The sequence below is a fragment of the Triticum dicoccoides genome, chromosome 3A, assembly GCF_002162155.2.
Source record: "Triticum dicoccoides isolate Atlit2015 ecotype Zavitan chromosome 3A, WEW_v2.0, whole genome shotgun sequence".
NCBI lineage: Eukaryota > Viridiplantae > Streptophyta > Magnoliopsida > Poales > Poaceae > Triticum > Triticum dicoccoides.
In genome coordinates this window covers 563,248,657-563,262,580 of record NC_041384.1, presented here as the reverse complement: position 1 = coordinate 563,262,580, position 13,924 = coordinate 563,248,657, and the positions used below count along the sequence as shown (strand labels likewise).

General features: G+C 45.2%; 1 protein-coding gene across 5 annotated transcripts; it reads left to right on the top strand.

Moving 5' to 3' along the window:
* The first annotated feature begins 1,749 nt into the window (after positions 1–1,749).
* LOC119269200 lies at positions 1,750–5,098 on the top strand. 5 transcript variants are annotated; one of them, XR_005133498.1, is made up of 10 exons: positions 1,750–1,958; positions 2,080–2,292; positions 2,364–2,513; positions 2,598–2,756; positions 2,845–3,008; positions 3,126–3,216; positions 3,653–3,732; positions 4,220–4,327; positions 4,408–4,452; positions 4,749–5,098. XR_005133498.1 is itself a non-coding variant. In XM_037550988.1 (9 exons), the coding sequence occupies exons 2-8, from the start codon at positions 2,170–2,172 to the stop codon at positions 4,278–4,280; spliced, it is 828 nt and encodes a 275-aa protein (XP_037406885.1). In that variant the 5' UTR covers positions 1,750–1,958; positions 2,080–2,169; the 3' UTR covers positions 4,281–4,327; positions 4,408–5,098. The 5 variants fall into 5 exon arrangements, 1 of the variants encoding a protein (XP_037406885.1); XR_005133497.1 differs by having other exon boundaries at positions 4,686–5,098; XR_005133499.1 differs by having other exon boundaries at positions 4,672–5,098.
* Positions 5,099–13,924: the final 8,826 nt, after the last annotated feature.

The following is a 13,924-nucleotide window of genomic DNA, read 5'->3' as shown; positions in this document are numbered from 1 at the left end:
AGGGAGCACTTGTGCTTTCAAAAGCTTACAAACTACTCTTCCCGATGCATTGGTGCTTAGCTTTTGTAGCTAAGCCTCCCTCATTTAATGTTTTAACACCTGAACATCTTCATGCATTGGTTGGAAGTCATTTTGTATAGGTTCACATGCTTAGCATCGTTTCTTCCTGAGATCACCATAATGCTCTCTCTCCTTTTTAAGGGCATGGCGAATGCATAGCCCTAGGGTGATGCCTCGCATGCCATGTAGAATCGGATGTCAGAAAAAATAGGTTCGGATGGGGAAGCGGGATCCTGTGTAGGAGGCTGGTGCTTGGAGAGAGAAAATGTGGTCCGATGTAAAAAGTTAAAAGAAGTTAGAGTAAAGAATAGAGATGCATGTGCATTAGAAGCTTTATTTTCTATTCCTTGATGAAGCCCATTAGTGGCAGCCTGCATTGGGGAGAGAAAATTAATGCAGGTGCCGCATGCTACTTTTTTCTTATGGGGCATCTATATCCATATGCCACCATTGTACATGCCTAATTGCTTTGCCACATCACTTTTTTGCATATGTGACACTCTTAGCACATGTGCTATGTATTTGAAATAGCATCACCCGTTTTCAACCGATCCACATAAAAGGTTCCCCGCACAAGTTTTATTTATGGGTTCCCCACATAAGTTTAACCTCGGGCCTTAAAGTGCCTGGTAAAGACTTCTCTGTAACACATCGCACACCCTCCGAAAGTGCTATTGTGAGCTCGAGCTCACAGGCACCCTTTGCTACAGTACAAACGAAAAAAATATTTAAAAAGTTCAAAAAAATCTGAATTTTTTTGGCAACAAACATTGACATATTTTTCACATGCGTACAAATTTTCATGACAAAATGACATTCATGCAGGTCTCAGCAAAAAAACAAAATCGATGCTCCAAAATGCTTCCAAAAACAGTTTTTTTGAGCATGATTTTGTTTTTTTTGCCGACACCTCCACAAATGTCATTTCATCACGAAAAATGGCACGCATGTAGAAAAAACATCAAAGTTTCTTGACAAAAAAATTCAGATTTTTTTGAATTTTTTTACTATTTTTTCGGATTTTACTGTTCATCCAGGATCACTGGTGCCTGGGATCAATTCCTCCGCGTCCCACACCCTCTTCCTTCTTCCGATAATAAATGTGCCACCCCCCGAGCGTACGAGAGGAAGATTCATTCCTGGTTATGGAAAGCTTCGGAACCGTTTTTTTCATTTAGATTTTTTTGGACCAGTTTTTTCCTTTCTTTTCTTAAAATGCGTGAAATTAATGTATTTTTTCTTAAAATCAATGAATTATTTTCTCATTTTTTTAAAAAAATCATGAACTATTTTACAAAATCCATGTTTTTTTTCAAAACCGATGATTTTTTTTTCAAACCGCAATCTTTTTCCAAATTTGTGCACTTTTCTTTCAAAATCATGATCCTTTTTTCAATTTTGCAAACATTTCTTAGAAATCCTTTTTTTAAAACTCGTGATTCTTTTCAAATTTCGTCAACTTTTTAGAAAAGTCAACGGTCAAATGTCTCATAGTTAACGGCCAACCAGCGGCGCGGGCGGATTGTGCGAGCGACGCTCTCGTTTGCTGGGCCGACCAAAGCGCTCGAGCGTGGGCCCCAGTTTCCGTCTTCCTTTTCTAACTTTTAGCCACGGCCCGGCCCATGGAACCTACCCATTTAGTCCAGCAGTCCAGCAGTCTATATTACCTTCCCCCGCCGCCGTCTTCGCTCGCATTGCTCCCCGTCAGAAACCCTAGATCAGATCCAGGACGAATGGCCGATACCGTAGTTCCGATTCTGGAGACGACAGGATGGATATTGCGTCCCCCAAAGAACATGATGATGAAAGTGAGTATTTTGCTTCATGGGTAGTTAGGAAGCAACTATACCCGGAGACTGTCAACTGGATACCGCCGGTTCGGATCTTCCGGTACACAGGTAGGCGCTACTCAATCTTACCTGGGCTTTAATTTCAATGTCATTGCCTCTGCCTTGTTCGTATTCTTGTCTTTCCAATCAGCGAACACGTCCGATTTACTATTGCTTGATCTTTGACCAGCTATCTTTGAGGAGGCCTGGGGTTGGGACCGGCTACTGCCACATACCAGTGTTCCGATCCCCACGTACGGAGTATCACAAGCGCAATCGCATGGATTACGTTGCTGCTGCCGCTGGCAACTCAAAACCTGAAGACTGGCCGCTCAAATACCGAGCAGTGAATAATGATACCCAATTCGACCCGGATGCGTCACTTGTAGATGCCGCCCAGTTTGTAAGTTTCTGCTTTCCTCTACAGAATCGTGATTCATCCGTGCTAATTTGCTTGTGTTCACCAATTTGAAGTGTCTGAAAATGGAGGAGCGTTTCATGTTGGCATGGCATAACAAACGCGTCCGCAATGTGAAACATCTGAGCCAATTGATACAGGAGCGAGCCCGTGCCATCATCTCCACTAGTGAAGAATTCTCTGAAACTGCTGCTGCTAGCTTGGTGGTACGTACTGCACATTTGCAAAACTAAATGTATTTCATGTCTAAACTTTGAGAATGTGATCGCAAAATTGTGTGTTGATTTCAGTGTATCTCCAATGAGGCTGTTTTGGCGTCTGAGCTTCTGCACCGTTGGGCTAAATCCACTGACGAGGAAATCAGATTATGCAACCTCATCCGCCACTGTGCACTGAATTTAATGCACATTACTGGGCCTGAATCTGCTGCCTCCATTGCTGCCATGGTGGTCTGTGCATGCATTCCCAAACACAGAGCTTTACTTGTAGTTTTCTATGTTTCGTGCGAACTTCGAGTTGTTGTTTTTAACTTTCAAGGGTGTTGCTAAGGAGGCCAGGCTAATGTGCCAGTGGATGGGGCAAACAAAGAAACTTTATGCCTACCGCTCTTACAATCATCCACCCCATGAGATGTATCTTTGCGACATGATCCGTGAGGCCGTCCTTAAGGTTATGAGCCACGTACTGAACAATTACTCAAGGTATTATGATGCTCTATTGTTGCGTTCTTAGTGTGAACAATTTTTAGTCAATTGATGTTCTTTGTCTCTTAAGGTAGTGAACTGGTGAATATTATTGATCTTTTCTACTTTCCCCAGGGGCAACAATACTTACATGGTAATGGATTTTCAAAAGAAGAACAGGAAGCGAAAGACCAAGGTGGAAACCTCAGACGACGAGTTATCACAGGTAACATTAGCATTGTGATTGTGATGGAATAATTCTCTGGAAAACCCGACTCATGCAAGGAGAGTGAAGCCAAGTGTTACCAACTTGACATACGAAGAGCATGTTTTTCAAATGTTTAGCTAGGTGCCAAGGAGGAACTTTGTTTTATGGAGCTTGTTCTGGTGAAAACCTTGCTCACCTTAGCATCCTTACGACTGAATTTTTACAAGAAATATCTTGTACAAAGAGTTGGCACCTTCATATTATCAAAATTGAATAGTTGCTTATGCACATGCTGTTGGTCCGTCATTGCTATATAGGGTGCTTGGTAGCGTCAAATGAACTTATCTGGTCATTATGGTTTGAGCGCCTTGTGTTACCTTCACTTGTTATAATAGTTAATGCAGACACTCTTTCCTCCATTTGGTAATAGAAAACTGACCTCCAGATTGAACAGGCGTCACTTGATGAACAGGCGCCACTTGATGAACGGTCACCAAAAGCCAATGCGGTAACCTTAAATGAGAAGTATCACAGGTAACATGGTTCAACTCTTGCTTTTTCTTGCAGAACGCACTAGGTAGCATTGTTTACAGTCTCCAAAGAGTGGGCATTGTGATGGAATTATTCTCTTGACAACCCAAATTATGCAAGTAGAGGGAAGTGTTACCAACTTGACGAATGAAGAGCCAATTGTATTGTATCTCAAGTTCTTCAAAAGTTTAGCTAGGTGGCAAAGAGGATTTTTGTCAGACAGAAAGAAGCTTGTTCTCGTGAAAACTTTGCTCAGCTTAGCATCCCCATTTGTTCTGTAGCTTACAATTGAATAGTACCTTGATATTATCAAAGTTGAATAGTAGCTGATACACATGCCGTTGGTCCGTCATTGCTATATGTAGGGTGCATGCTAGCGTAAAACAAACTTATCTGGTAATTATGATTTGAGCGCCTTGTGTTACCTTCACTCGATATAATCGTTATGCAGACGGTCTTTCCTCCTGTTGTAAACAAAACTGGCATCCAGATTGAACAGGCGCCACTTGGTGAACGAGAGAAGTACATTGTTGAGCTGGAAAGGAAGTTGAGTGAAAGGGATAGAGAATTGGAAGCTTTGAAGTTTGATCATAAAAAGGTAAATCTCTTAACTCTTATGTTCTGCACTATTGACAGTGAGTCTCAATGATTTTTTGTTGGCATTTGTGTGCAAGTCAGGCAGGATCTTCTTGCAGTGCAGACGAAATAGCTTGCAAAAGACAGGTACGTCTGTTGCCTTTTGGTGCTTTCCCCTCGAAAAGGAAATTCACAGTTCAGAATTTTAGTTGTGCAGCTTATATACCTTAATAGTTTAAAGTATCCAGAGCTGTGGTACTGGGAATTATGAAGTTGGCTGTTGTTGTGATAACCTTGCTATGTATGTTTTTGGACAAAATGAACCAACACACCGCATGTTAGTTTTGAGGTATAACCTTGCTGAAGAATGATGATTGTAGTGCCATGGAGCGCGAAGCGAGGATGCTCAGGGAGAACACTTACTTTGATGTGGATCTGTGCAGCGGCGGACGATGCTACCGCAAGCTGATGGTGCCTGGGCTTAGTGGAGGATGTTTGGGACCTTGTTTGTGCGTTTTATCTTCAGCTCTGAGCATCCCCTTTCTTTCAGACTTTATTCTCTATTGCTGGTGTCGTCTGCTTTTCGCCCCATAACAATTGTTTTGATGGTGAGCATTTTCTGTGGGTTTCCTTGTGATGCTTTTTACTCGCTCCCCCGTTTCTTAGAGCATCTCTAGCAGATCCGGTATATGCCTGTCCTGTAAAATCGTTTTATCCCACGCCAATTCCCATCATATGCCAAACAAGGGAATGGGAGTAAAAATCTACTTCCCATGCCTAATCCCTTCATAAACACCCTTGTGCAAACTCCTATGCCCTTGCCCAAGTGTTTACCAAACAGGCTGTTAGGGTATACCTCAAAACGTTTTTTATGAGTTTTTTGTGTATGATATGTGTGAGGGCAGAGATCTTTTTAAATTTTTTTGACTCAAAACAAAGGTTGCAATCGGGACCTTTTCCTCTTTCTCTGGTCCTCTTCCTCCTCCCGACTGGAGTGCAGCACAGGGGAGGTCGTTGGCGCCAGGGGAGTGGTGGCCATGTCCTCACGCCTACTAGACCAGCGCGAGGTTGCCGGGGATGTGAGGTGCGTTGCCAGTGAGCCTCCGAGGTGCGATGCTAGTGAGCTTCAAGGCGGACGGCCATCATGGCATGGTGGGAGATGAGCAGGGTGAGCTTCTCTTGCCAAATTGGCTTGGGCAAAGCGACGAGGAGGTGCTGGGGAAGCTCCTGGGGTCGACTAGCGGTGTGGGGAGTGCTCCAGAGCTTGACTCCGACTAGGGGACGGCGCTTCGGCGATTGGAGGGGGAGGGAGCTCCTTGAGCTTGAATGCATGTCATATATTATTGTGCTAACCCGTGGGCAATGGTAACTTTGAAATATATTATTGTGCTAACCTGTGGTCAATGGTAACTATGAAAAAAAGTATTCGGACCTATATTATCTATATGGATGGAGTATTCATTTATTTCAGAGGTGTTTGGTTCGCGTGTTTTAAGCCTTAAGAAATACTTCCTCAGTCCCATAAGAGGTAAATACACCACAAGTCACAGAATTTGCACACGACGGTCAGTTTAGTGCATAAACTTGTAAAATACGTATTTCTAGTCATCTAACTTGTCCTCTTGTTTATATACGGTGCTTTCTACCGTATCCAGCTGTATCATTACGGGTGCCAACGTGATGGGGCCTACAGTCAGTGGCTGAGGTGGTGGTAATCCGCACGCACTGTTTTTTTCTCAGATAGCACCCTTGCATTTTATTTATTTATATGCAGAAAATTCTCAAATAAAAGTAAAAAAATTGTTGCACACAGTGGGATTTGAACCCACGACCGATCATGATTCGCCCCGCATAGAAGCCACCAGATCAACTGCAACTTTGCGTTTAATGGAAAAAAATATCTTTATATAACTAGACCACGCGAATTAAAGTAAAATCAAAACGGAGACAAGGTAATCCCCGCTTCGAGCTTGAGGGCGCAGTCCAAAAGAAACCTATATGCATTCATTCTGAAGTATATTTTCTTTTATGTACATAATTCACATTCAAACAAAAATTTCGTTCATTTGTCCTAAAAAACTATGTACATTCATTTTGACCTATATTTTCGTATATCTAAATTTTCAAATTTTAAATTATTCAAACTCAAAAAAATGATGTTGATTTGTCCAAAGAAATTTATGTACATTAATGCTGCACTATATTTTCTTTTATCTAGATTTTAAAATTAGAAATATTCTAATTGAAAAAAAATAGTTGATTTGTCCCAAAAATTTACGTACATTCATTTTACACTATATTTCCTTTTATCTAGATTTTAAATATTTAATTATTTGAAATCAAACAAAAATTATTTGATTTTTTTTGTGGGGGTAAAGGGAGTTTCATTACATATTAATAGAGTTATAGTCGAGGGGCCAAATGTCCTCGATACATGGTGGAGCCGAACCAAGCCACACAGCCGTAGCTCGTTTGGACCGGCTATATTTCGCCAGACGATCGACAACTCTATTTTGAAGTCTACTAATCTTTTGTGGAAAAAACTCCCTACTACCAAGCAGATCTTTGATTTTCAGAACGATATGACCGTATCGCGAGTGAACCAACGCACCATTAGTCAAGCTAGACAGCTGTTCATGAAGGTGCTTGCGATGCGTCTCGCACGGCGGATTGATGAACTTGTTGGCCCGGCCCAGTCTGCGTTCATCAAAGGCCGCTGCATCCAGGACAACTTCATGTTCGCCCGAGGGATGTCACACCACTTCCACCGTGTCAAGCGCGCCATGCTTTTCGTCAAGCTCGACATCGCCAAAGCTTTCGACAGCGTCTCCTGGCCATATCTGCTTGACATGCTCCGTGCTCGAGGTTTTGGTCCGAGATGGTGCAATTGGATCTCCATGCTCCTTGCCACCTCCCCGTCGCGTGTTCTGATCAATGGGGTGCCTGGTCGGCCCATAATCCACTGTTGCGGCTTGCGTCAGGGTGACCCTCTGTCGCCGTTCTTATTCATCCTCGTCATGGAGCCCCTCCAACGACTTCTCGATGTTGCAGTGGACACAGGGGTCATCTCCAAGCTCCAGGGTCGGCTGCCGCAGCTGCGGGCTTCCCTCTACGTCGACGATGTTGCTCTCTTCCTCAACCCCGTGAAGACCGAGCTGGCAGCTCTCCGCTCCATTCTTACTGCTTTTGGCCTGGCTTCTGGGCTTAAGGTAAACTTCGAGAAAAGTGTCGTCCTCCCCATAAGGTGCGAGCAGTTGGACGTGCATGACGTGATCTCACCTCTAAGGGCTAGGGTTGAGAGCTTCCCCTGCAAATTTTTGGGGCTGCCGCTGTCGCTTCGGACCTTGCGTAAAGTGGACCTGCAGCCGCTGCTGGACAAGCTCCGCACACGCCTGGCGCGCTGGAAGGCTGGGCTGCTCACCCTTGCTGGTAGACTGGTTCTCCTCAACTCTGTCCTGACTGCTTTCACCATATACTGGTCGGCCGTCTATGCGCTCCCGCCATGGGTTCGTAAGGAGCTGGATCGGCTACGGCGTGCATGGTTATGGCGTGGGGAGGAGGTGTGCCATGGCGGGCACTGCAAAGTTGTGTGGAGCCGCGTTTGCCGCCCGCGTGATCTTGGCGGGCTCGGTATCGTCGACCTGGAGCGGTTTGGCATGGCGCTCCGCCTCCGCTGGCTCTGGGCGGAAAGGACCTCCGTCGTCCCTTGGCAGGGTTTACCGGTCCCAGTGACACTTGCGGAACGACATATGTTTGCGGCGGCATGTGCGGTCACCGTTGGGGATGGCAACCGAGTCAGTTTCTGGTACGATAGCTGGCTGCCCGAGGGCGCGCCACTCGTGATCGCCCCTGATCTATTCAAGGTCTCAAGACGCAAGGTGCGCTCTGTGCGTCAGGCACTGTTAGGGAGCAGATGGATTCAAGACCTCCGTGGCCGGGTGACCACCGACCTGTTGCCTTCCTTTGTCAGGCTATGGGCGTGTGTCAATTCCCGGCAGCCGCTCTCCCCTGGCACCATGGATTCCTTCCGCTGGAGGCTAACAGAAAATGGCGTCTACACGACGGCCTCCGCGTATAGGCTTTTCTTCATCGGATCCACTATTTTCCCACTGTGTCAGGAGATCTGGAAAGCTTGGGCTCCGCCCAAACTCCGTACCTTTGCATGGCTACTCGCCCAACGGAGGATCCTCACAGCTGACCACCTACTTGCCCAGCATTGGCCCAATTCCTATTTTTGCCCGCTATGTTTGCGGAACCAACATCGGTGCATCTCATGAAGGAATGCCCGTGGGCGCGTCGGCTATAGGAAATGGTGGCGCACCGTTTCGCAGTCCTGGAACTAAATCCGGCTGCATGGACGCTGGATGTGCCATGGATCGACTGGATAAGCAGCATGAGCCGCGCGCCTTCCACTCGGAAGCTGGCGAAGTCGGTTGCCCTCCTAGTATTTTGGTGGATTTGGAAGGAGCGTAACATGCACATTTTTGGCGGCGGGACGGAGCGCTCGCCGCGGCAAGTCTTGCATCTCCTGCTATCGGAGGCAAGCGACTGGGCGCTGGCAGGAGGCTGGCATCTAACTCTGCGAGAGTAGCCCCTTTATTTTCTCTTTTTGCTTTCTCTCAATTTCTTTTTCCGCAAGCTAATGCGTTAGCCTGCACCCTGTACTCGGCGTTCCTTCGCCTCCCCTTCTAATCAATGAAATACGCAGCTCTCCTGCGTTTATTTCAAAAAATATTTCGAACCGGGGCTTCTCCTTTTCAGCACACAATTTTGTCGTTTTGATTTTTATTTTAATTAGTGCGGTACGTGTTCAATAAATAGCACTAATTGTACATTTGACACATCAAACGTTAGTTGGTCTAGTGGTTTTCTATGCGAGTGGTTTTCTATGGGAGGTGAAGGGCAGCAAGTCATTGGTTCAAATCCCATCCCGTTCTCCATTACTTTTTCATTTTATTTGAGGATTTTCTGCATAAATTAATAGAATGTAAGGGTCCTTTCTGACAACAAACCGGCCTCAACCACTGACAGTGGCCCAGCCACATTGGCGCGCGTATGGATACGACTGGGTATAATGGGAAGCACCGTATATGAACAAGGCGACAAGTTAGATGATCAGAAATACGTATTTTACAAGTTTGTGCACCAAACTGACCGTCGCATGCAAGTTTTATGACTTCTGGTGTATTTACCTCGTCCCATAATATAAGAGCGCTTTTGACACTACATGTCAAAAACGTTCTTATATTATGAAAGGGAGGGACTAACATTAAGGAGGTGTTTGTTTCAGAAATGGAAACGTAAATGTAAATCAAATCAAATCAAATGTCCCCGGTCAGCAGCTTCCCGAGCCGAGAGCCCAGACCGGCCATTGACGTACCATCCACTAGATAGGAACTGCGGCCAGCCGCACCCTATACATTCCCGTTTGGTTTAGCTGACCCAGTAGCGGACACTGTATAGAGCTAGGCAGAAATGCAAGGCAAGCAGATAAGTACATCTGACTTGTAATAGATAGTATTCACTTAGAAGACAAGTAGATCTGACTGGTAATAGAATATTCACTTAGAAGTGATCATGATCACGATACATGAAGTCCCATCACATGCTAATGATACATTTGGTAGGAAATGCAATCAGAATTACCAAGAATACCGAGACTGCGGCAAGTACAATACCAATACTCTGGCATTTAGCAATCTGGGATGCTAACACAAAACGTCCATTGGAAGTAAGTTGACACAATATAAGCGGAACTCACATATCAATTCATACAGTTAGGATGGCACGGTTGTCAGTGTAGAGCCGAGTGGCTTCCAGTAGCAGCGAGTTGATAGCTGGAACTATGTCAATTGCCACCATGTCTGGGAGAAAGCATGGTCATTTGGTTAACGGACGCATATAAAAAAAGAACGATGTTTACCACAACAAATGACCAAACCAATAAGATGCAAAATCTAAGATGGATTTTAGATGTCGCTAACACATTGGATAGAATACATTGAAAAAGAGGACACACGGTTTAGGCGTAAGCATCTTCAGTAAGAGAAGTCCGGCTTATAACATTGGTAGTCATATGACAATTTATCTGAAAATGAGCAGATGTGCTGACTTAAATAAGAACAACGCTACAAAGGGTACATTATTAGAGTTTATATACACATCAGCATATATTTATCCAGCAGCAACGCTTGGTACAAATAGTAATCTCCTACAAAACAAATGTAACCACGAAGTTGTATACAATAATTTAAATATAGATTAGTAGACCGTCTAGTCTCCGATAAAGGCGGAATTTAATACGCTATGAACTGGGTTAACCATATATAGTTTAACCGCATAAAAAGAGCAATCATAGAAATATCTAGACAATTAAGCAGGCACCAAACAAAAGCAGCAAAACATTCATAATACAGTAGGGATATATATTATTTCTTCCGTTTCTAAATGTAAGTCTTTCTAGAGATTCTACTATGGACTACGTACGAAGCAAAATGAGTGAATCTACACTAAACTATGTCTATATACATCCGTATGTTGTCCATAGTGAAATCTCTAGAAAGACTTATATTTTGGAATGGAGGGAGTAGTAGATTGCATAGATCATAGTGACCAGTGAGTAACCCTTCCAATTTTCTTATATATTGTTCTGCAAAATTCTGTTCCTATTGTACCACGACTACTTTAATTGTAAGAGATGCTTGCTTACTTAGTTTTATTATATATGTTGTGTAAATAGATTGCTTTTTGAAACGCTTGCTGCAGATACAAGGTTGATACCCAGGTCTAGCCATGAGTCACTTTGTTGCTATGATCTATGCAATCTATTTACATAACATATACAGGGGAAATGCAAACTGATTCAAGGCTAAAACTGATTTTTTTTTTCGAAACGGAGGCAAAAGAATTGGCTCATGCATTAATTAAGAAGAGAGAATAGAGTTTGTTACAATCAACCCACAACAAATCCACATGGCGATTACTCGCGTTCAAGTAGTGCCCCTAGTTTTTTTGCTCCCGCTATGCTCCAAAGCTTTGCTTCTTCTATAATGATGTTGAGAAGGATCACCGGCGGAGCGCTCTTGTGGCGGAAGACCCGGGAGTTTCGCTTATTCCATATTGCCCAAGAGACGAGCATGGTAAGGGAGGCCGTGGCCTTCCGGTTTGGAACGGATAGCCCAATTCGATGATCCCACCATGACTCAACGGAGTCCTCCAAGTGCCATGAAGAGGTGTCCAGGAAGTGTAGACCAAGTTTCTCTATGACCAATTTCCATAGTCTAATGGTAAAGCGACACTTGTAGAATAGATGCTCACCCGTTTCTTGCTCTCTTTTGCATAGCGTGCACATGCCACAATTTGGCCAACCTCGTTTGGCCAATCGATCAGCAGTCCAGATGCGGTTTTGGATAGCTAATCAAGCAAAGAGTTTGACTTTAGGAGGGGCCCAAACTTTCTAGACCATCCGGTCCATGGGGGAGATAGTCATTCCCAAGAATTGCGCTTTGTAGGCTGAAGTTGCGGTGTAGTGCCCATCCGCAAAGTGTTTCCAGACAATGTCATCCTCAACATTGTCAATGAGGTCGAATTCGTGGATGAGCATCCATAGCATGAAGAACTCCGTGATATGAGCGACGGATATCACGGTGGCTGTGTTAATTTTTAAAATCCATGCATTCTCTTTGAGTGCCTCCCGCACCTTCCAATTCTTTCTTGGAGAAGCCTCGAAAATGAGGGGTGCAATCTCTTTTGGCTTCCGGCCAAGCAACCACGGAGAGTCCTAGAAAGGGGTTTTTGCGCCATTTCCAACGATGATGGTGGTGGAGGCATAGAAGAACTTAAGGTCGTCCTTGTCACATGGGTTCCCCATGCCAACCCACAACTTACTCGTCTCCTTCCACTCGAACCATGGCCATCGTAACCTCAATGCCCTCGCAAATTTGTCAGTGTTTAGTACCCTAGGCCTCCATAATTGAGAGGCCGACAAACCGTCTCCCAATTGACTTTACATTTGGCACCGGTAGTTTTGTCCGAGCCGGCCCAAAGAAAGGCCCGTTCGAGCTTGTTGACACTGTGGAGGGTGCTTTGTGGGACGACAAGCGGTGTGATAAAGTAAACCACCTGGGAGGTGATGACAGACTTGACCAGCACTGTGCGTCCAATGGTGGTGATGTTTTGACCCTCCCACGTAATCAATTTCCCAGCCACCTTATCCTCCAAGAATTGTAGGTCCACCTTTTTAGCTGCCAAATCGATAGTGGCAGGCCTAAATATCTCAAGGGAAAAGAGGCCCTCATTGCCGGAAGGCCATGCATAATGTGGCCCAGATCTAGTTGGTTGCATCGAATGGGCACGACTGAGCTTTTTTGAAAGTTGGTACAAAGTCCCGTGACCTCACTGGACCCCTTTAGGATGCCAGCAAGATTATCCACGTCCCTCTTTATGGGCGCCAGGAAGACGACAATGTCGTCCGCATAGAGAGAGGTTCTGACCCGAGCTCTCCTTCCGCGAATCTTGTGAAGAAGCCCTTTCCGAGTGGCAAGCTCCAGAATTTGGTGTAGGGGGTCAATAGCAATGACGAACAACAGGGGAGAAAGGGGGTCGCCTTGTCAGAATCCTTGGCCATGCAAAATGGGAGGGCCAACCACCCCATTCAGAAGGATCCTCGAGGAGGACGTGCGAAGGAGCGCGGTGATCCAATTCCGAACCTTGGTGGGGAAGCCTTTTCTTTGAAGAAGGTCTAGGATAAACTCCCACCTCACGGAATCAAAGGCCTTGCGGATGTCAAGCTTGAAAAGGAGTGTCGGGGTCCTACTCTTGTGCAGGCGCCGTGCAAAGTTTCTGACGTACATGAAGTTGTCGTGAATGCTTCTCCTTTTGATGAAAGCACTTTGCGCGTTGGAAACCAGGCCATCCATGTGAGGGGCAAGCCTGATGGACAAAACTTTGGCAAATATCTTGGCAATAGCATGGATGAGACTGATGGGTCTATAGTCAGAGATGCCCTCTTCACCCTCCTTCTTGGGCAAGAGTACCACATTCGCGGAGTTGAGCCAATGAAAGTTCTCCAAATGCAAGGACTCGAAAAGGTGAATGACTCTCATGATATCATTGTTAATGATGCCCCAACATTTCTTGTAGAAGGTGCCCGTGAAGCCATCCGGCCCCGGTGCCTTATCGCCGGGCATGTTCGTTGATAGCAGCTCTAACTTCTTCCTCTGATATGGCCTCCTCAAGCTCACGCAAGTCCTTTGGAATGATGTTGAGCTCATCCCAGTTGAAGTCAATGTGACTGTGACTCCCTTTTCCCATAACATTCGAAAAGTGCTCGTGAATGATGGACTCCTTAGCGTCGTGCTCAGTCACCCAACCAAGCCCATGCCTGATTCGGTGGATATGATTCTTTCGTCTTCTTGCATTCATGCACTGGTGAATTTTGTGTGTGTTTGCGTCACCCTCCTTTAGGTTTGAGATCCTCGCACATTGCTTTTTCCGAGCCCTGACAAGGATGGCCAGGCTCACGGCCCGGAGGCCACGCTCATCGGCAGATAGCAGCCGATTCTCCTGAGTAATGTCAAGATGAAGGATCACCAGATTAGCTGCATGATGTTGGATCTTG

Excerpts from the sequence above, each read along its gene's own strand:
- LOC119269200 (XM_037550988.1), top strand. The coding sequence starts at position 2,170 with ATGGATTACGTTGCTGCTGCCGCTGGCAACTCAAAACCTGAAGACTGG. Across the intron at positions 2,293-2,363 it reads TTGTAGATGCCGCCCAGTTT|TGTCTGAAAATGGAGGAGCG; the intron begins GTAAGTTTCTGC and ends ACCAATTTGAAG. Across the intron at positions 3,009-3,125 it reads GTACTGAACAATTACTCAAG|GGGCAACAATACTTACATGG; the intron begins GTATTATGATGC and ends TACTTTCCCCAG.